Source organism: Monodelphis domestica, chromosome 1, assembly GCF_027887165.1.
Source record: "Monodelphis domestica isolate mMonDom1 chromosome 1, mMonDom1.pri, whole genome shotgun sequence".
NCBI lineage: Eukaryota > Metazoa > Chordata > Mammalia > Didelphimorphia > Didelphidae > Monodelphis > Monodelphis domestica.
Window position 1 is genome coordinate 44,894,936 of NC_077227.1, and position 22,601 is coordinate 44,917,536.

Genomic DNA, 22,601 nt, shown 5'->3' on the forward strand with positions numbered 1-22,601 from the left:
TGCCACGGGCAATAAATCATCGTTAGCTACTCCCCTCCCCCTCCTCCGGGCCCTCCCCACCCCCCTTCCCCCGCCTCTCTTCTCTCCCCTCCCCTCTCCCAGCCCCCAGCTCGCCCCCTCTATAGAGGAGAGGAGGGAGCTTTGTAGAGGCGCACACTGCTGCTGGACTTTCACTCTTCTCTCGACTGCTACCCAGAGAACACCTAGCCTCTTCGCCCTCAGCTCCCCCACCCAGGACCATGGACGTGAAAGTGGTGGCCTTGGTGACCTTGCTGGTGGCAACACTTGCGCTCTCCGAGGGTAAGTGTGAGTCCCGTGCCCGGACCGCACGGGGGCATTCGGAGGCATCTCCCCGCTTGGTGGTCCAGATGCCCTGAGCCCCTGCAGTAAGCGGGTACACTCTCCTCCCCGGTTACTGACAAGTTGAAAAGGCCCACTGAAGGTAGAATTCTTGCCTCCAGCCCTAGGTGAACCCTCGCACTTCCCAACTACACCTTTCGGAAGAGTCAGTCCCCTCCGTGTTCTGATTTCTCGGCGCGTCTCGCTCCTTTGGGGTGCTGTGGAATCTAAGCCTGAGTTGGCCGGGGAGAAAACTAGGGATCGATCGTTGTGCACTTTTCCGGGCAAGCTGAGGAGCTCCCCGCCTCCCCCTCCCCTCCTGCCGCTGGGTCTGCATCAGCCTGGTTTCATTTGCAGCCGGGCAAGGTTAAATACCCAGATCCGCAGGCTGAGAAAAGACAGCCTTGCCTTTCCCCGGTTTTCAGCGGGCAGTTGTGTGGGGACGTCTTAAACCCGGGTGCGGAGGGCTGGGTCCTGCCAGCTTAGAGCTAGAGCAGCTCTCCTTTTCGGACTTGAAGAGGCGAGCCAGGTGACGAGGGGGAAATCTCTCCCATCTAACGGAGGGATCGAGCCCCCTCCATTTCCTTTCCTATCCATGGGGTGCGGGTGGTTCACTTTGCTCTGTAAACCCATCAGTACCCGGAGAGGAGAAGGGGAAAACCGCGTTGAACAGAGTAAGTAAGGAAAGCTAAACCGCGCGCGGCTCCTAGCTGCTGGGTTTATTTTCTGCAAAGCAAAAGAGAACCAAACGAAGCAGATTTGTAATTAAAAACAGTGACCTGCCCTCCTTTTCTCTCTCACCCCCCTCCTCCGACCACAAGGATTTTTTTTCTTTTTCACTTTCTAGTTTAGAATAACATCAGGCTGCACATGTGAGGGCTTTGCCCAGCTGCTGCCTGCGGCTCCAGCTGCGGACTCTGCTCGCAGCCCCAGCGTCCCCGCGCTACGGGTTGTGCCCAGCAATTCTCTATTCGGTTCTCCATCGCTCAGGAGTTCCCTCCTCTCGAGGTTCCGCTGAAAGCAGGGTTCTATGTACCCGGGCCTCGGCTGTGTCCTGGGGGTTCCCTCTATCAATGACTTTGCTTCACCCTCACTTCGAGTCCCGGTTTTCCTGCTTCTCTGTAAAAGCCTCGGGACCGCAGGCGAGGGGAGTGGAGTTAAACAGAAGTCAGACTAGGGCTGGGGTCCTGAAGCACCTGGGAGAAGCTGCCCCAAAGGTGCTTGTTGCTTTAGCCTCTCCAGCACCCTTTCCCCAGCCAGGGAAACCAGCCAGAAACGAGGTATAGCTGTCTGAGTAACAACCTGCTTGGTGCTGGGGTGAAACTATCGGAGTCTCGCTTTCCTTTCTCTCCCTCACCCCGCCTTTCTCCCCTTCCGTGACCCTTGGGAAACAATGGAGGCGAGAGCCTGGCCTGCACAGCTGTTGGGATTGCACAACCTTTGAGGGGGAGAGCAAAACAAACCCCGCTAGGCTTTCCTCGCTAAATTTTCCATCTCGACTTTGGATCATCCTCTTCCAAAGATATAGGTTTGGGAGACAGAAAGTGGTTAACACCTTACTTGTACAGAGAGGGAAACTGAGACCTGGAGAGTGCCTTGTCCAAAAGAGTCAGGCTTCGAACCCAAGCCCTCTGACTTAGGACAGTGTCAAAGGAGGGTAAATTTGGACTCAGAGAACCCCTGGATCTACTCCTTACTGTCTTTGTGACCTTTGTTAAGTTACTTCCTAACCCTGGGCCTCAGTTTCCCCATCTGTAAAGCACGGGGGATTTAGTTAAATGCCCTTGGACAGCCCTTACAATTCTAAATGTACGATCCAGCTATACTCTCCAAACTGCACCACGCGGTGGAAGCGCCAGCTTTCACTTAAGGATGATTTCCTTCCTTTGGCGTTCCGGGCTTCGCGTCGGTATGCTCCAAGGAGCGCTGTGATGAACTGCCAAGGAAAACGCTTGAGCGAGCGCGTGCGCCCTGTGTAAGAGGCTGCTAGTGTATGCACCTACTATTCCAGAAATCCCCAGGAGCGGCCAGAAAAGTCCTTGGCAGAGCTTGGGCTCCAAAAAGGCCGAGAGTGCTCCCAGCCCGCCCCCCTTCACTGCCCCCGCCCCAGCAGAAACACACCTGCGGAGACAGCCTCTTTTGTAATGAAGGCTAAGACTCCCTGACTATTTTTAATGAGTGTCACTTGAAAGTTTAATCTCCGAGACATTCAGCAATTGAAAACCTTGGTATCCGATTTCAGTGTGTAAGGGAGAAAGAGAGAGCCCAGAGAAGAGAAGACAGTGGAGACCTGGCGTCGGGAGGGAGAGATTGGGTTGCTTTTCTCAAGACTTCAATTCAGGGAAAACTCAGTCGGACGAACCCAAAGACCCTGGGCGCTCGCCGCAGAGCTTGTCGCTTTTCTGAAAAGAAATCTAAAATAACAAGCCCAAGATTTCGGAAAATGCTTATTTCTCTTTAGTCTTACATCCGCGGCGGGCCTCCAGATTTGAAAGCATAAGGTGGGGCGGGGGGGGGGGGCTCTGAGGGGTTTGTTCCTAGTTTGCTCCCCCTCCCCCCATTCCATCCCACTACGACGGAATCTTTCTGATTTCCGGGGATCCTTCTGGTCGCTGCAAACAATGCATGCCCCCCCCCCCCCGCCAGAGTTGGTAAAAACAACTAGGAAAGTAACCGACAAGTTCGAATTACCTACCCTGGACTATTCTAGCTAGTTACAGATCTAGTGCAGTCACCGGGAAACAACCGTGGAGGCCAAAGCTTGATTCCCTTATCCTGTCTCTTCAGCTCCCTAGAGAATTGGAGGGAGCGGAATTGTTGGTTTTCGGCACGTAACTCGAGTTCTAGAAATACTTTTTAGTCCATCTGTCCATTCCAGAAGTGTAGGACCTCTAGCTGTTGGGTACAAGTCTTAATTGAAAAAAAAGAAAAGAAAAAAGAAAACCTAGTTTGAAAAGTCCTACATTTACTCCTCTTCGCTCTCCTACGCCTCCCAAGATTGATCAGCCAACCAACGTAATACTCTGTACCTGGCATAGTATTAGAGGACAAAGATACAAAAGTAAAGTGAGGCACATAGACTTCTGTATTTCAGCTTAGCATTTGAGCCTGCAATAATTGTTTATGCATAGTTTCGGGTTATTAAGAATTTAGAAACAAAAGCCAAGAGAGACAAGAGGCGGATCCCGGCCATCTGTAAGAATTGTAACGCTGTAACAACTTTCTTCGCAGCCGTCACCTGTCTTTTTCCTTCTACACCTCAGGTGCTGAGTTAGGGGTAGCCACACTCGTCTGATAAAAGCCTAGCGTCCCGGGACTTCATTTCGCTTATCATTTGGTTATCTTGGCTCGTTATCTGCTCCGCATACTTGACTCTGTAGTCCTGCTGCACCCAAAAAAAAAAAAAAATCTCTCCTGAGGGCGTTAGGGCGTTACCCAACTCCATATGGGACTGAGGAGTTTTACTGTGTCATATGCCTAGAAGTAGTTCTATAATCCTCAGTCGTGGATGCTGGAGACCTGGATTTATAAAGTAGTCAGTGCTCAGGCAAAGAGCCTAGCAGACCGGAAAATAAAATTCAATATGCAAATTCTTAATGTCCCCCCTTTTACTTTGCCTTCCCACCCCCATGCCTTGTGTAAGACAGATGTTTAATAAAGATCTAATTGTTAAGTGCGAAACTAAGTGGTGGAGATCAGGCTATCTGAGTCACTAGCTCTCTCTTTCCTAACTCTCAGCCCCCTCTCCTCGAAGTTATCGCGTTTTAAGAGTCCGGAGAGACGAGTTTGAATCCACTCTCTCTCGCTTGAATTTCCCTGAACCTCACTTTCCCTTCTCGTAAAATAAGGAGAATAATCGCTGAGGTACTCACCCAGCAGCTGTGCTGAGAAGCCGATGAAGTACTTTGGAAGCTTTGGTTTAAGATGGGTAAATGTCAGGAATGGATGAAGATTAGGTTCAGAGAAGTTTAGAAACGGCTCTAAAGCCAGGCTGGTTAATGAAAGGTCCTGAAATTGGCCACAAGTCCTCTGATTAATTTATTGATTTGTTTTCTTACATAAGAGAAGCAAATGGAGATTGTGTGTTTATAGTATCGATTCTCTACTTACTGCTTTAAGAATTTAAATGAAAATAATTAGACCAAAAGGATCAGCACACCCATCACCAACTGTGGTAAAGAGCAGCACACACACACACACACACACACACACACACACACACACATCATATATATTCATAGAATTCAATCTTGGTTTCCGAATTCAAATAGCGATCGTTTTTTCTCCCTCTCTTACTATTTTAGCTTATAACAAAGAAGGATTTTATCTTTTCTCCACACCTAACTGTCTGTATATCTTTGAAGAAGTCACTTAACTTCCTCTTTCCTTATCTCTCGAGGTGGATGGGAAGTCCATTTGTGCTCCAATAGTCCATGATCCTGTTTCCCCAGGGGAGTGAAGGAGGCAACTCTAGGCTCACCCTAAGTGTTGCTGGGTGAGACCTACACTGATCTCGGTGTCACGGGGCAGCAAGGATCCAGACAGCTGCAGGGCAGAGATCACCTGGGCTTCCTGGGTTGATTGGAAGTATTCATTGTACAGCCCCTACATCTGTGACCCTGGGCACCTTTGACTCACAGAGGTTAAACTTCGTTGTTCCCCCGGCCTCAGGGTTACCTAGAGCTCGCAGCTGCAGCTGGGGCCAAGGTGTCTGACCCATTGGCTCCTGCTTGTGAGGTGGAGCATTTGGAGCTTTGCCATTAGAAGTCTGACAACCTGCATTTCCCTTTCAGAAACTGACTGGCTCCTTCTCTGGTCTCCTTTATATTGAGGATTAATGTCAGACGGGTCTTGGATACTTGGGACATCCTATAGTTAGAGATGAGTCAGTTGAGATGGAAACTCCCTGGAAGGAATAGCTAGCTAACCTGGGCTAAAGTACCCAGTGCAAAACTGCTAATAGAGCTCAGTTCAGTAAATCCATAGGTAGTAACTGCCTGTGTGTATTTTTACTAGAATAACAATTGGATTTTATAGAGCACTTTCCTGCTTGCAAGGTACTTACGTTATCACATTTCAGCCTCCATGACCCTGGGAAGTAGGTGCTCTTATTATTTTTATTATATACAGGGGAGAAACAGATTGAGGGAAGTTAAATGAATTGCCCTGGGCCATGTCATTAAACATCTGAGGGGAGTTTTGAACACAGGTCTTCTGGATCCAAGTATGAGGGTTTATACACTAAATAAACACTGCCACAAACTGGATTCAAAATTTCCTTCTCTACAGTCTCCCTTTTGGCAAGAGTTTCAAGACTCCTGGATAGAATGAAATGGAATAACAGCTTTAAAGTTTTTGTAGCCTCAGTCACAAGACTGCCAATTGCTGTGGATTGAGGACAAAACAGAGCATACATTTAGATCAAGAAGAGCCCTTTGAGGTTAACTTGTCCAGTTCCTTCATTTTTACAGTTGAGGAAAATGATATCCAGAGAGACTCATGAACTTGACCATTGTGACACAAGTAGTAAGTGTAAGAAAAGGAGGATTTGAATCCAGACCCTCAAAACTCCAAATACAACGCTATTCTTAGAATGGAGAAAACCTATCCATTTGAACTCCTGCTGGGGTAGTGAAAACAACTTCTTGAGAAAGGAAAAGAATTCATATTTGTGACCTTGTTATTGTATAGGACTATCTAAATCTTTCTTGCCTATGCTTATTGCAAGGATTCCTAGGCCAGGATGGTAAACAACTGCACTGCTTTCCCTGAAATTAGATTTCATTTGCTCACTGGTAACTCACTCTTACCTACCCCTAGTTAAGCTCTGATTTGTTGTCTATCCATCCATCCATCCATCCATCCATCCATCTATCTATCTATCTATCTATCTATCTATCTATCCATCCATCCCTCTATCTTTCTATCTATCTATCTATCTATATCTATGTATCTATGTATCTATATATTCATCCATCCATCTATCTATCTATCTATCCATCCCTCTATCTTTCTTTCTATCTATCTATCTATCTATCTATCTATCTATCTATCTATCTATCTATATCTATGTATCTTTATATTCATCCATCCATCTATCTATCATTCTAATTATCCATCCATCCATCTATCTATCATCTCTCTTTCTCTCTATGTACATATTACTGTTTATCTATTTACCTATTCATTCAATTATTGTATTATTATTAAATTAAATATTTATATTTATATTTATTTATTCAATTGGTGAAATAATTGATAGCCTTCTCCACTAAGGAGCAGCACAGACAAGTCTAGAAGGCAAGTAGACCATGCCCCCTTGCTGGTCTTACATCCTTTTGAGAGGAAAACTGTTTTCTGAGAAGCAGGATGGTGAAGGGAATTGAGCATGAAGTCTGGAGCCAAGTCTGAATCCTGCCTCATACACTTACTGGGGTGACCCTCAGGAAGTCATTTAACCAAATTTCTTCATTTATAAAATGTATCTTTGTTGTTCAGTCACATCTGACTTTTCGTGACCCTTTTTGTAGTTTTTTGTTTGTTTTTCTTGGTAAAGATTTTGGAGTAGTTTGCCATTTCCTTCTCCAGCTCATTTTACAGATGAGTAAACTGAGGTAAACCAAGGTTAAGTGACTTGCTTAGGGTCACACAGCTAGTAAGTGTCAGGGGCCAGTTTTGAACTCAGGTCTTCTGAACTCCAGGCCTAGTGTTCTCTCTACTATCCCCCTTAACTGTCTCCATAAAATAAGAATTGGATTCAATGAACTCTCTATGTCTAATTCTATCATTTTGTGATTTAAGAAAATTTGCTTTCTTTCCTAACCATTTCCTTTTTCAACTGACCCAGGCAGGAGCCCCAAAGACTGAAAGGCTAGCAAGAAGTTTCAGGTCAGATGCAATCAGAGGGCCTGTCCCTGGGGTACTGCTCTCATCCCAACTGACCAGGACGAAAAACAAGCTTTCCACTCCTTGGTTATCAGTCAAGGCCTGTCTGACCTTGGAGAATAGCATGTTCTGTTTATTCCAAAGTTTGGAGTTGAAATAAACTATTCTCCCGAAATCAGACAATCAATCAAAATGAACACCAGACTTTGGAAAGAAAAGACTTGGAAAAACTCTGCACTCCACCTCCATCTACCGCCCAAAAGGCTGCAGATGATAACTGCAGCTTTGACCCCCAGCTGGCTCACTCATTCTAAAGATACTGTATTTGAAGGATTCTCCGCAAGCCTCTTGCAATTCTCTAAACATATAAACATTTTTTGAGTCATGAAATAAATAATTTCAGATGCTAGTCTAATCCTTAATGAAAGAATCTAAGAATACAAATCGCCTGAAGAATTTACGAGCATTTGGATGAAAATGTGCAGGGAGGAGGGGAACTCACAAATTTCAGCCCCTCTAAGCCCTTCCAGTTAAAGACTCTGGGGCTGAGTGGGGGGATATTACAGAAGCCCCTCAATTATTTGCACTAATGGATGTCAATTATGGCATTTTGAAGATTGGTAAATTGGCAAATGGGCATAATAAGATTTCCCAGGAGGCTGCTGAATTCCCTGAGATTTGGCCCAAGAAAGCTTATCACATCTGGCATTGGGCCAAAGGTCCTTGGTTTGTCAGCCTAAAGCCTAGAAGGTGGTATACTTAAGATTCCTTCCTTTGAGTAGGAAGCACCAAAGCTTTTTGTTTGTTTGTTTTTACTGTGAATTTTCTCAGATAACTTCATTCCTCTTTGGAATTAAAACTTTTAAAGACCTGAGTTCAAATCCTACTTTTGAGACTATTTTTTTTTTACCTTAGGGAAATCACCCTCTCTGAACCTCAGTTTCCTCATTTGTAAAATGAAGTGGTGGTACTGAGGTCCCTTTCATCTCTAGATGTAGGAGCCTAAAACTGGGAGATACACCAGGGTGCTTTGGCTGAAATGAGAAAGTATCAGCCTGGAACCTGAAAGAAAGACATTTTCTTTTGGAAACTGGAAATAATCTCTCTTGTTTTCTCCCTTCTTCTTCCTATTTGACCTAAAGGCAAAATTATTTTACAAAGGAAAACATAGGAGAAAAGAACCCCCCAAAAGTACCCCTGATGGTAGCCTTTATCTTATCTAATTGCTAATAGCACTAGGAAGCAGACAATTGGGTGCCTACTCATTGAAATCTCTTCTCCCTTCTTAGGTTCCAAATTCCCACCTGTTCTTTTGTCTCCTTAAATTGCAAAGGCTGAATTTAAGACCCTCAGACATTCATGGGGGGAAAGAGAAGCTTCTGCACTACCACTGCCTTTGTGCTGGAAATAAGCTGCATCTTTTTTGTCTCTGGTCCTTAACTTCTCCTATCATATTTAGACCCTGCTTGCTTGGAATAGGGACTGAAAGGATAATGTGTCACCACTTTCTCACTGTTCTTTCTAGGAAAACCACTCAGTCTGAGCTACAGATGTCCCTGCAGATTCACTGAGAGCAATGTAGCCAAAGCCAACATCAAGCATCTCAAAATCCTCAACACACCCAACTGCGCTCTCCAGATCGTGTAAGTTCCCTGAGGATCTTTCGCTGTGCAGCCTGGGAAGGATGGCCAAGCAGGGATTGCTGGCCTTTTTAGTTTTACTTGCAAGATAAGAAAGAAGCTGCTCTGGTCTCTGAGCCTCTGTCTCTTTGGAAAGATCCCCTGAAATGCAGTGAGTTGTTACTAGAGTGACCCTTATGGACTCCCCCCAGTTAAGAAAAGAACAAAAGAAAAGATCATTTAGCACAATCCTTGGTACATAGTAGGTGCTTAATAGATGCTTCTGTCTCCTCTTCCTATTTCTATATAAACTCCCAATTCACAATGATCTGTGGACTTTGCTTAAGAATATTTTGTATAGTTTGGGTTCCAAATAAATACTGACTTGTCTAAGAGCTGGTTAAAACCAAAGCAATGCTCTTTGTTAACCATAAAATACAATTGGGAGATGGTAGCTCAGTGGAAGGGATATTTCCTAAATTCAGTTCCTCCCCCAGCAGATCATTACTGGAAATCTTGGCCAATGAAAACAAATGAAACAAAATTAACACATAAACAAAACCATTTACTGATTGGTTACGTCCTCCTAAGATACAATGCCAATAATGAGCATTTTTTTAAATCATGGAAGCAGTTTATTTAATTACATCAAAGAGATGTGAAGATATATTTGACAGCTAAAACACTTGGTATCTGCTATTTCAACAATCTCTTCTCTTTCCTCCTCTCCTTTGGTTCACTTTTAAAACTTACATATTGAAGAAAATAAGACACTAGCAATCTGGAGCTATAGCAAATGTGGCAGCAGGCTATTGCACAAAATCTTTGTGGCCAGAAAGACATCATCCGCCCTCACCATTTGGGTACTTATTATTTATGAAAAAAAATCCAGAGATCAATTTTCTAGTATTTCCAATTATTTTCTATACCCCCCCTTTGTTCTTTTGCTGGCGTTTGTGGTTTAGTTCATCTGTATCTACCCTTGTTCCATCTTAACCAAAATCTCTCAAAAAAAAAAAGAAATGAACAGTTCTTTTAAAAACCAAGAAGAGATGATTATCAAAACCTAATTTTCCTTTCCAAATTCCAAAGCATGTCATTTAAGACAATTTTCCCTTAACCCAGAGACAATCCAAATAGTGTTGGTCTGTTTCCTTGCAGGGAGTGAGAAGTGTATGTTTATGTTTGTTGAAGGTGAAATTCCTTCTTTGTGAGGTTTAGTTTGCAGTAGGCATCTTAAAAGAATTCTGGGTTTTGTTTCTAAGGGAAAAAAATAGTTCCCCAAGAGATAATTCCTGAAATCATGATCTAATCAATTTCCCTGTTGACAAAGAGCCATATAAAAGATTTTGTTGCTTTTAAATACCATGTGCTTCTCCCCCAAACCCCAGTTTCAGAGAACACTGCACATGACAGTTTTCCATTCTCCAATTTACTTTCTGTTTAAAAACCAGTGTGGTTTTAAAAAAAACAAACAAACCTTAATCTGCTTTATTTTACAAGGATTTCATGAGAAAATTACTTTTATTTTCCCCTCCACATTCAGTTCATCTAGTTTGCTATTTATGCTTTGAGTTTTTGGTTAAAAACTATCTATTGCACAGTTTGGAGGAAGAAAAATGGATTTACCCAAAGTTTGGAGTAAGATCCCAATGCTTTGGGGGAAACTCAGTTTATTTCCTCTAACTCCCAGAGGGTTTTTCTCTTAGGATGGCCTGGCCTATGAAGGCAGCATTGAACTGCCCCTGTGTTATAATGAACACATACTTTGATGAGTCATTTGCAAAATAAAATCCTTACAGGGTTGGCTTTGCTTAAGCCAACTATATACCCCTAATTAGATGACACAGATTGATGATGAGCTAAATGCCCTGTGCTTTTAGTTTTATCTCATATAGTATCATCGGGTCCTCTTACTCTTTCCCCAGCTAGGCAGTGAGGTTCCTGGCCTTTAGGATTTCAACTTGGAATACTATCGTGAAATTCTTGAACTGGTAAAGCCTAGATGGGAGCTGAGACAATAGAATCATGAATTTGGAGCTAGAAGAAAGTTTAGTTTATGCCAACTCTCTTGTTTTACCGATTTTTACAGTCTTTTTTCCAAGACCCAGAGAAATTAGATGTTTTGTGAAAAGTCACACACATAGCAAAAGGCAGAATTGAGAACCAAATCCAGGTCCTTTTGACTCCCAGACTATTATTTTTTCTGTTGTACTGTGTTTGCTGCCCCAGTAGTGTGACTGTATCATCCAAGGGGGATTCCATCACAGATCAAAGAGGAGAGTAAGATGAATAAGGTTAATAGAAAAATGGCTGAAACTAATAGCTGTTCTTAAAAATGACTGAAATGCTCTGAAGCATTTCTGAAGACATAATGTGTCTTTGATTTCTTCATTGGTCATTTTTATCTTTTTGTCTCTTTTTTCAGTAAATGTTTTGACTAACAAAAAATCACTTTTCTCTCTGGTGGTTTTTATCGTTGGGCAGGGCAAGACTGAAAAACAGCAGCAGACAAGTATGCATTGATCCAAAATTAAAATGGATTCAAGAATACCTGGAGAAAGCTTTAAACAAGTAAGCGAGACAATCAAAAAAGGACTTTCAGCTAATACAAGCTGAGAACTGCAAAAGCAGCCTACAAATGTAAAGGGTAAAGGTTGGGGTGGGAGGGAAGGGGTCCTTTTTCTGAAGGACTGAGATGTTCCTATGGGATATGGCATGAATCTAATGGCAAGCTTTTGAGTTTATCAAATATGTACACAATTAAGCAGTCCATAGTTCACCGGTACATTATTGTCACAGAGAATAATCGATCTGACTCTGCTTTTGTGAGTCAGCTCTTGATAACTGGGGTTTTTCTAGATTCATCATCCTCACAAAATTGCATTTCTTACAAGCCAAATGCTTTCTTTATTTTTATTTTTTTAATTCATGATTACTTCAAAATCTATTATCCAACTCACTCTGAAGCTTTCTTTTCTTCTATTGTGAGTCTGGGTACACAGTCAGCTTCTTGATGGTAAAATAGAAACTGGTACTTGAACCAAACTTTATTCCCTGCCCTCAAGAGGAGGTCAAGGATTCTCTAATTTTCTGACCAATCTGGAATCCCATTGGTATGGACTAGTGTAGTTTATATTCCTTTGTTTGGGCCATGGGGACACGCTGGTGAATGTCATACAAGGAGGTCAGTGATGTCCCAGTGACTTAAGAGATGTATATTTTCCCTGCATTGGATTTCCACGTGACTTTATACTATTCTGAAATGCTGGAAATGAGACCATTGTTAAAGAAGGTCAAATTCAGATACTGAGTCTCTTTAAGACCAAGACTAATCTCCAGCTTCCCTGGGTAGAAAAAAAAATAGGAATGTTCAAATTATTCCGTGGTTCAGTGATACAAACTGGAGTGATCTTAGTGCTAACCATCATTTCTTAAGCAACTGTGTACCCAGCATCTTCTCTTACCCCTCCCCCATCCTTTGTCCAAAAGCCATGCTTTAATTTTGCTTCTACTTGTCTTTTCTTTACTGGAGAACTGACCCAAATCGCTGTGTTGATGGTGATGTATAGGCTCATCTCCATTTGACTACTGCCAACTCTCTCCAGGAAACCTCCCCTTCCTGGTCCTCAGCTCACCCAGGGTTTGCAGTGCTTTAAAATGTTCCAAAACACCCTGTGTACTCCATTTCAGGCCACTGGAGATGGCCCATGCCTCAGGGCTACCAGATCTGTATCCCAAGTTTCCTGGAAATAAAAAAAGAATGTTGGCCAAATTTATAGTTTTAAGTCCAACGTTTTTATAAAAAATGTACTTGGTCCTAAGATTGGCTCAAAATAAAGGCCAGCTCCCCCACGCAGGGGTATTCAACCTCTGAGGTTTCTGAAACCAGAGCATTTACCCACTAATGCGCAAGATAATTAAGCAGTCACAACTTGGGGTCTATATTCCGATCAGAAATGTTGGCAGGAATGAAATTTCCATGGATAAATGCTATTTGCAGATGTTTCAGGCGGTGGCTATAGTTTTTGGCAAGGCATGCTTTTGATATATTTTTGTGCACATGCTTTTCTTTTTCAACTTTTCTTCAGAAAATAAATGTATTTTGGAATCTATTTATAGTTCATCAAACAATTCATATATTTGAATTGGAGCCATACAAATGTCAGTAGTTTAAATTTCTATATTATACCCAACTACTGACAAAATTTGTAAAAAAAAATTATATATGATGTTTAATGTAGCTTATCAAACTCAATCAGCCATACTATATTTTTTCACTTGTATTGAAATTGTATCAAATGTGACATTATATGCACTAGCAATAAAATGGCTAATTGTTTCATGGTACGAAAAAAACCCTCCTGTATGTGGGAATTTGTTTATATGGAATAAAAGTCATAAGTTTTTTTTTAATAGATGGGATTCTTGTAAATTGCTTAAATTTGCAAAGGAAACTGAACTGGTGCTCAAGTGCCTTAAAAGGCCTTCCTTTAAATTGTATAAACCTGCCCAGACTAGTTCAATTTCTAATCTGATCACAGGAAAAAGGGCAGGACTTTTTTTTTAAAATGGGAATTCCCCCTCTCCCTTTCTTTCCTATAGTAAAACCAATAAGATGGCATCTGACTCACTAATTTTGCTTATCTTACCTTCTCTTCCTTAGTATTCATAACATCCCCCATGTAATATCCAAAGATCTCTTATTGACATATATTAAACTATCCAGGGAAACCATTCGCAACATAAATCATTCAATACCATTAAGCTCATATCATTTTAATTTTACAGTCACTTGGCCAGTCACTCTTCTAAATCCTCCTAACCACCTAACTTGTTCTCCAGAATAGTCCCAGTCATAACCAAAAAGAATTCAGGCATAAAGTAAGGATGCCAGGGAAAAGATGGTAGCCTTTTTGTCCTCTTTTGGGCATTGATCTAAATTTTGCTTTATGAGTTGTAAACAAAATTTAGATCAGCAACTAGAAAAGGACAATGTATGACCCCTCTCCCCAAAAAGATGGGTGGTCAGATGTCTAGAACAAAGGCTGAGCAGCCCAGGTACCTCCTTGGTTTCCTTGGGAATTCAGATGAATATAAGGAAAGGTCATCTGCTCCCCACCAAGAAAATGAGTGGGCCCTTCCTTGGTAAAAATAAAAGAATGGAAGGATATGGGGAAGAGTCTCACAGAATGGACAGGAATGAGTAAACTTCAGTCAATAATTATTGGATGAAATATCCACTTAGATAACATTGAAGAACCATTGGGTTATGGGAAATCTTAGCTTTGGGTTTTAGCTCATTCATCACTATTTCCCATGTTTAGATTTTCTTAATCTAAGCACAAAGTAAGATTTCCATGACCTTTGAATAAGATAATTGGAGATTTGGGGAATCAACAAAAGCATAAGGGTGCCATGATCCAAAAATCTATGGCTTCCTCCTCTTTCGGAAGGTGCCACCTTGGCATGGACTTTTAATAGTGGTCTATAGGGACCTTGCTAAGGCCCCCAGGAACTGAGAGTTAATTAAACCTGTGCAAATTGCCATGTAGGGGTGCATCTTATTGATTACATTTCAGGGGGCTTATGGAAGCTCATTTGGCATTTGCTCAATGATATGCTTTATCATATGAAATCGTAAGGTCATAAATGCATTAGTGCATTTTTGAAGGGGGGGATCCTTTCGAGGGGCCTCCTGGCCTGAGAATGTGAAAAGGGGGATGGGTTGATTTGTAAGGCAATGCTGAATTTGCACAGATTAAGACAAACAACTGTTCACTTCAACATTATTAATGGTTCTACTGGTTTTATCTAAGGGGGCGCAGACAAGCAAGAGTGGGGAAAAAAGAAAAGATAGGAAAAAAGAAGAGAGAGAAGAAAAGAAAGGCTGCTCAAAAAAGGAAACACTAGTTGCCCATTGCTGCCCTGGAAAGATGGATCCCCCAACCCCTCCAATATGCTCTGATATTTATCCTCGGCGTTTTGTAAGCTTGCTCTAACCTCCCACTCAAGGCTGCCTCTGGTAAAGAAAGAAACAGCCCCGACTGGCACTTGCGGCTGACCTTGTATCTGCCTTCCAGTGACTGAGCAACTTTTCGAGCTTTGATGGTATGCGTGCTTTCTCTGGGGCCTTTCTTGGCCCACTTAACTTATGAAGACAGTAGTTGTCTTTCAGAAATGGGGGTCATGATCTTTAAGACCCAGTCAGCTTTCCCCAGGACTTTTTCCCCCCTAAAATTGACTGAGGGTTCCATGTTAGACTTGCATCTCTGAAGTTCTCAATTCAGAGCCCTCTAATATGCTCTGCAGTCTCCCAGTCCTAAAATGACCCAGTTAAGGATGCCTATCCAAGCACCAATACAAGTTCACTTTGCATGCCTGCTGACTTGGGGGAGGGGGGAACTTCAGAGTCCCAGCTCTCTGAATCAAAAGCGTGACACACGTGGAACAGCAGACAAACAGCCAGGAGGAAAAACAAAAACAAAAATGAGACTAGGCATTAAAATCTTGTTTTCTTCTGTTAAGCTCTTAAGGAAGGGCACCAAGTGCAGGGCAAAAGAAGCTCAACTTCAGTGCTTGGGTCAATATTCACTCCATCTTGATTGCAGCTAATAATGGTGCTCTATCCTCTGGCTCCTGGTTTCCAATTGCACTGATGAGACACTCTTGATTGATAGATATCCTTTCCACCATTGTGCCTGATGATCTTCATTAATGCCCCAGCCTCCCAGCCTATGGGTTCAGTCTTTCCTGTTACCTCAGGGCTTGGGTTGGAGGTGGTAATGGTTTATGTTAGTGCTTCTTGCCATTTGTTGATAAGCAGAAGGACCCAGAGGAAAACTTCTGATCAAAGTGTCCTGATGAGCTGACTGCTGGGTAATCTGTTGTGGATGCTCCCTTTCAAATATCATCTCTGTAATTAAAAGAGGAACACTGGGAGCCACTTCCTTGCTATGGAAAGGACCCACAATCTGGGTCAAGAAAACACCACTGTGATATTCTCACATTCCTTTTGTGAGGCAGATAGGCCCTTTCCCCTGGTCTCCGCTCTTTTTGAGAACTGAGTGAAAATGCTTCTGGATGTAGAATAGAATCCAATGGATTCATGGTCCAAGTGGTCAAATTTTCTATTTAGGTGAAATAAATGGCCAGGGGAGAGGATGGGGGTGCCCATTGCCTTATAATAGTCCTCCCTCTATCTATATCCTTGAAGATTTGAGAATGAAGGAGTGATTCCTGAAGTCTTTTCTTCTACTTTTTTCCTTCATCTTTACCCCTTCCCCCTCAACTCACCATTTTAATAAATTCCAGAAAGGCAGATGGATAGAGTTGGGGGAATATAGGATGGAAAGAGGAAGGAAAGATGAGATAAAATAACACCCTGACATAAAGGAATGCCAAATTCATTGTGATCAAAGTGGTGTCAAGCTCCTCTCAACACTTTGAATGCCTCTGTTGTATTTTTCGGCAAATTCAAATTATTCATTTTCCTCATTGGGAAAAAAAAGCGTCTAGAGAGCCCAGCTAAAATTCCACAAAAGAACATTTGTTTCTCAGTCATTCACCATTTGATCTGAGATAATAGCCAGATTGCTGCTCCACAATTGATGGGAGGGGAGCTCTGATGATAGCAATCTAATAACCTTTGGGCGTGGAGTAATATCTTCCTTGGAAAGAGCTCTATTGTTGGAGACTGGACTACAAGGAATTGGGTTTATGGTCCTCATTCCCCTCCCAAATTCTAAAGACACCTGGCTGACACAACTAGTGATGAAATATCAGGAGGAATGGCTACATTCCTTGGAGACCCAATGGGAACCCTGCTCAGGAAAAGAGGTGGTTAAGATGGCCACATGATATGTTGGAAGCCCGTGCTTCATAACCAAATCATTGCTCGTGACAAAATGGTTTTCATTAATTCATCAAAGTGCAGAAACGATGCTTAGCTGCTGGAGTATAAAGGATAAGGTTGGCTCAGGCCCCGGAGCATGATGGAAAACAATTTAGCTTCTTGGAACCAACAGGTGGGGGTGAAACATGTTAACGAAGCTTGCTGTGTGATGATGGAAAATTATGCTTTCCATATTGCAACTGAGAAAAGAGCTCCTTGGTTCTGCCACTGTGGATTCTTCTGTGGATTTCTGACTCCAGCATTCTTCTTCCTGTGCCTTTCTAAGAAGATGCCAGTTGAATTCCTTGGATATGCTTGGGAAACATGCCTGAGTCAAAGGGGGAGGTGAAATAGCTTGGATCTTGATTTACATGGTCTTATGCCACCTTCCTAAATGCTACCCATCTTTATAGCACTTTATCTGGCTAAGTGGCTTTTGCAAATGTATTCTTCAGCAGTATTGATCCTAATTTACTTGAGACAATGGGGAAGTAACTGGTCCAAGCTCAAATAGGAAAGAGCAAGTATTTTCACTGCCTTTTTGAGTTTTCAATCTCTAGCATAATCTACTGAACTCATCCTCAAGAGCTGTGTTCCCTTTAAATCTAACCTAAGACAATAAGATACAGAATAATGGCATTATATGTGTTAAGGATCATCATATTATAAATCAAGGGGGTCTTCTCAGATTCCTTTCCTGGGGCTCTTCACTCATTCCTTGCCTCTCCTGTATCTTCATTGCCTCGTTAGATGAAAATAACATAGATATGGCAGCTAGAGGGAACCAGATGCTTAGCAGGATAGAGCTTCATTTAAATGCAGGATTGCTGGCTTCTAAGGTAGCCTGGTTGGGTAGCAATTAAAGGTCATCGTCTTTGTGTAGCAGCACAAACTGTTCATGTGGTATGTCATGGTGATCTTGGGTACAAGGGTGTTGACCAAATCCATGTGCTTGGGAGACCCAGAGAGTGAGACGTGAATCCATCAGCACATGTGCTCCGAAGTCCATAAACAACTTTCTCATCACCTGGCCAATTCAACCCCTTCTGGGAAGCTGTTTGTGTAAGTATTACTACCTGTGAATCCTGCTCAAGATCTCAGGTCAATGAATGCATTTTTCCTTTATTCATACTGCACTGATTCTTTAAAATGAGGTTATCACCAAAGACCAATTTCTGTTTTATTCTGTTGGACCAAAACTTGTCCTGTTTCCTTGTCAATTCGTCCATGTCTTTAGTCCTTGCTTGTGTCTTCCACCTTCCTCTTCACCTCCTTAATAATGACCATTGTACTAACTCTGAACTGCCTCCACTCCCCAGCCAGAGTGATGTGAGACCCTTTGTTTCTAGGGTCTTTTCCAAAAGGAAGAACATCACATGAGATTTTGAAGTAATTCTTGAAACGCCAACATCAAGGGCATTCCAAGCAGGCATTGATGTTTGAACCTTGATGGAACCTTACCAAATGACTACCTGTCTTTGACTAGGGTCCAATGATGACTAAGCCTTTAGTCGGAATTTGCCTTAATGGTATTTCACTCTGTTCTTCATCAACAGGAGGTTCAAGATGTAAAAGGCACGCATTGTAAGACTGAAGCCTGAAGGATTTCTTACTGTAGGACCAGAAAGCAGATAACAAGTATTAGGGAAGGAATGCTCATGGCTGTCACCAGGCAGTCTAGGCACGGCTAATGCATTTCAAAGGCTCTGTTTTGCACAAATCCCGGCTTGCTTTCACTGTATTATTATGTAGCAAGATATATGGTGTTTATTTTTTATTAAGTTTGTTCTATTGAATGTCACTGGTGACAGATATGAACTCATTAGGCTAAGTTCTTTATTTTTACTTATGTTATCATTTTCTGGGTGAGCCCTAGTTTAAATTGCACTCAGTGTTTGGGGCACACCAAGAGTTACTGGGTTTTATAGATAAATATAAGGCAGGACATGAGCTGCAATATGTGCCAAGATCTTTACCTAAAGAGTGTGACTTACTGACATGAAGGATATGGCCATTTTAGGAATATCGGCCCAGAAGAACAGCCACCCGTGTCGACCCAGTATTAGGCGGACGGATGGCCTGATTTTTTTTAATCAGTATGCTGCTCTTGAATTAATCCCCTCTCTTCATGTGAGAACAGAAGAGCATCTTCTCAGATCAAGGGGATCATAGATGCTCACAAGGTTGGCCTATGACTAGCCACTGTCAAAAATGTGAGGGCAGAGCAGGGCTACGCCATTCATGTTGTCACCTGCATCCCATCATTTTCTCCTCATTTCCATTTTATTTCTCCATCCATCACCATGTGTATCTGAGACTGTCTTTGTCCATGGCACAGAAAAAGAAATCTCTCAAGATTATACTTTTCATTGGAACAGAACGTTGAAAAAAATAAGTGGAAAAATGTTATAGCCCAAAGGTGTGCTGCCAATGGTGTGTGTTCCTGGTGTGTCTTGTGTGGAATATTGTCAAAATGTCAAAAAAATCTGTGTTTTGTTTAGCATCGATGTCAAACTGTATGCCCAATGTAACATTCTGTGTGCTCTTTTGGAATGCAAAAGCTGGGTGGGACTGAGCATGTGTACCATGATGTCTTGTGACCCCGTTGCCAATTTGTGTGTGTTTATATATATCCCTTTGTTTTGGGACTGTTTTAATTGCCACAGCGATTTGGGATAAACTTCCTCAGCAGAGCACAGGGTGATCAGGTTAGTGGATGGGTTTACCTTTCAGAATACTCACTGTGCTGCAGGTTATCATAAGTAGAGAGCATTTTGCAAACTGTGGAAATCTTCAAAATTAGAATGTCCTGGAAAGACTCCAGGGAAATCCAGGAAAGACCCTTCCTTCTGTGTTGTGAATAGGAGACATTTTTTTAAAAAAAGGAACTAGGCACTGGAACATGAAATTATATTCCAAATAAGATTCTGGCTTGGTTGCACACCTTCAATTAATCTAGAACTCAAGCCTCCCCCCCCCCCTTTATTAAGGGGAACTGACACATTCATTTTTCAGCATTGTCCCTTGTCTAGTTCTTTTTAGAAAGGAGTTCTTTGGCCCAATCTTCTAAAATGCATCTGCCTCTTTTCTTTATTTGATGCCATGTTGCCTCAGCCTGTTCCCACCCTAAACTTAGGGGTCTTTGTAGTTCTTGAGAATTATAGATCTTTTTTTCCCTTGAGCTGAGTGACCAAAACATCACCTTTATTAAATCAACAAACACTAAGTGCCTACTATATGCTAGGTCCACTCCTAGCTATTTCTCTTATCTCAGTTTAAATCCTCTATAAATCTGTGAAATTAACAAGAAAAGGTGGAGTATGGACCAGTTGACAGGCCAAGATAAGCAATGGGCGGCACATAAATTATGTGTGTACATAGTGAAAGAAAAATTGGATTTTAAAATTTCTTAGATTTAATAATCTAAAGAACTACTAGTAGCATGTGTTAAATATTTAACAACTTCTATTTCTTTAAATCAGATCTGATTAGTGGAAGAAATGGATTCAATCAGCTGAAATAATTTCTTTTTTCTAGTTTAGACATCCAGAATCACTCCCCCAATCTCCTTTGCTATGTTAAAAAGCTGTAGACCACAATAAATTCCAAGACTTAGTCTTTATTGGATGGATCTTGGCCTTGAAATTAAGTTGACATATCCCTGATTTAGCGTCTTAATTACTTATGAAGCAAAATTTTGGTGAGAATGTTTTGTTTTTGCAAAGGAGCTAAAAGATCTAGATCTTCCATCAGGATTTCCTAGAGATTTTGAATCCTGGATCAGTGATCCTTTATTGTGGACTCTGAAATCCCTAGGTCCTATAAATGAAAAGAAAGCTACATCAAAAAATTGTTTTTGAATTTCAGCTAGCTACAGTTTTCTAGGAAATCTCTTTCTCACCTTTGTCACTAGGGATGGAAGAAGAGACTGGAAGAAAAATGCTATTATGTAACAAACAAATCTCCCCCCTCCCCCCAGTTGCCATTCATTGAAGCAGCATTTGCAAATGAATATTCACCAAGTGCTCCTAGATTTTAGAGATATGTGTTTTGTAGACCAAGAGACCATTCAATCCCATGGAATCATAAAAGGGCATTTGTCTTGATATGGTATCTTTTCTACTGAAGTTCTGGCTCCCCACTCACATTCCTCACATCAGAAATGTTGAATGAAGTAACTAATTAAACCCAGTTTATTTTTGTTAAAAAAAAATAGGACGACTGGGCTCCAATATCCTGTACAGCAGCTTGAATTCCATCCCATTGTGGATCGAATATCCAAGCATCAGGTGAATAAATTGAGAGATAGACATTCCAGGATGCTGACACTGAACTTCATCAAAGATGGATTCAGGAAAAGGAATGCTTTTGGGGTAGGGGCTTGCATAACTGCTAATGGCAGCTGTAAGCAGGGGAAGATCAAAAGAAGGCAGACAACAAAAAACATATTTTCAGCAAATGTCATCCTTATCTATTGTAGAAAACTACATTTACTCTTCAGCAGGGAGGGGACATGAGTCAGCAGAATGAATCCTAGCTGCAGTTGTGACCTTGGCCCACAACTTAAATTCCAAATTCCAGATGTTGATTTTTTAAAAATTGGGATAATCTTGTTTTAGGGGGATGGTGACCTTTGAATCAAAGGGTATATCTGGAGGTGAGACTAACTGGTTTTCTAGATGGTTTGTGGCTGCCTATCACCCCTGCATCACCACTACCCAAGTCCCTTTAATGTAAGTCGATTCCTAAAATCAACCAGGAGTCATTATCATCATTCTTTGGGAGCTTTAGACCTTGATCCCTTTGAAATCCTTCACGGATACAAGTTGGAAAGGGAAAAACCACCTGAAAAATGCTCTTTCCCAAAATGATAGTTTTATTTATTTCTCTAGTTCAAAATTTCAAGGTTCTGGACATGACCAACCTATTGGCACTATCAAGAGTCCAGAAGGAACCATTTGCCCTGGATATAATTTTTGTAAAAGCTCAGTCCCTGATCAATGATATCAGTATTGTTGTTATTCTTCTTGTTGTTGTTGAAATGTGATAAATACTGTATTTTGTATTATTTTTAAAAAAGCAAATCTCCCATATAATGTGAAAACTTTCCTCTAGAAGGCAGCTGTAGTGTATACATCATGCTTCTTTAAAAAAAAAAAAAACTAAACTAAACTAACTCCTTTTGAGAAAGAACAACATGTTTTTCATCAAATTCCTGTCTTTGATGGATGTATATGCACTTATCATTTTCCTAATAAAGATCTGTATTCAAACATAATATTCATTGGTCTAAAGTCGACATTCCTGAAACTCGATTTTTTTTCTGCCACAGATTTCCTTTTATTTCTCCCACCTAAACCCAACACATATTAAATGATGACACAAGGGAATATACAACTGGAGTTGGTAAATGAGGGTGGGAAAAGTCTGTTTAAGTATCAACATAGAAAGTATTTATTTATAGACATTCATAGATACATTTATGCATTAGGGAAGCCCTATCCTTCCATTTACATCCAAAGATTCTCAAAATCCATATCCATATCATATCCAAAGATTCCCAAAAGGAATAAAAGCTTTTGACTTAAATTGAGTCTATTCTAAAACATCATCTTAATTTTCTGTGATCAGATTGTTAATTCTACTATGTTCTAGGTGCTGTATTGTGGAGCTGTCCTCGCTCATTTAGGGCAACATAAAGGGAGCCAGATTTACAAGGAACACTGACTTCCTACTGGAGGTTAAGTAGAGGAAGCATGAATACTCATTGAAGAAGTCAAAGAAAGGATAGCCTATATAACTTCTAGGGCCCTTTCCTTCTTGAAGTTTCAGTGATGTCATAATTGACATACTTAAAAAAATTA

The 22,601-nt window shown here is 41.6% G+C and overlaps 1 protein-coding gene across 2 annotated transcripts; it reads left to right on the plus strand.

The window, feature by feature from the left end:
• Positions 1–119: 119 nt before the first annotated feature.
• Positions 120–22,015, plus strand: CXCL12 (C-X-C motif chemokine ligand 12). 2 transcript variants are annotated; one of them, XM_007478111.3, is made up of 4 exons: positions 120–300; positions 8,750–8,867; positions 11,331–11,417; positions 14,663–22,015. In XM_007478111.3, exons 1-4 carry the CDS (start codon positions 240–242, stop codon positions 14,754–14,756), a joined length of 360 nt encoding a protein of 119 aa, XP_007478173.1. In that variant the 5' UTR covers positions 120–239; the 3' UTR covers positions 14,757–22,015. The 2 variants fall into 2 exon arrangements, with proteins under 2 accessions (XP_007478173.1, XP_001364971.1); XM_001364934.5 differs by having other exon boundaries at positions 124–300; positions 18,294–22,015.
• The last annotated feature ends 586 nt before the right edge of the window (positions 22,016–22,601 follow it).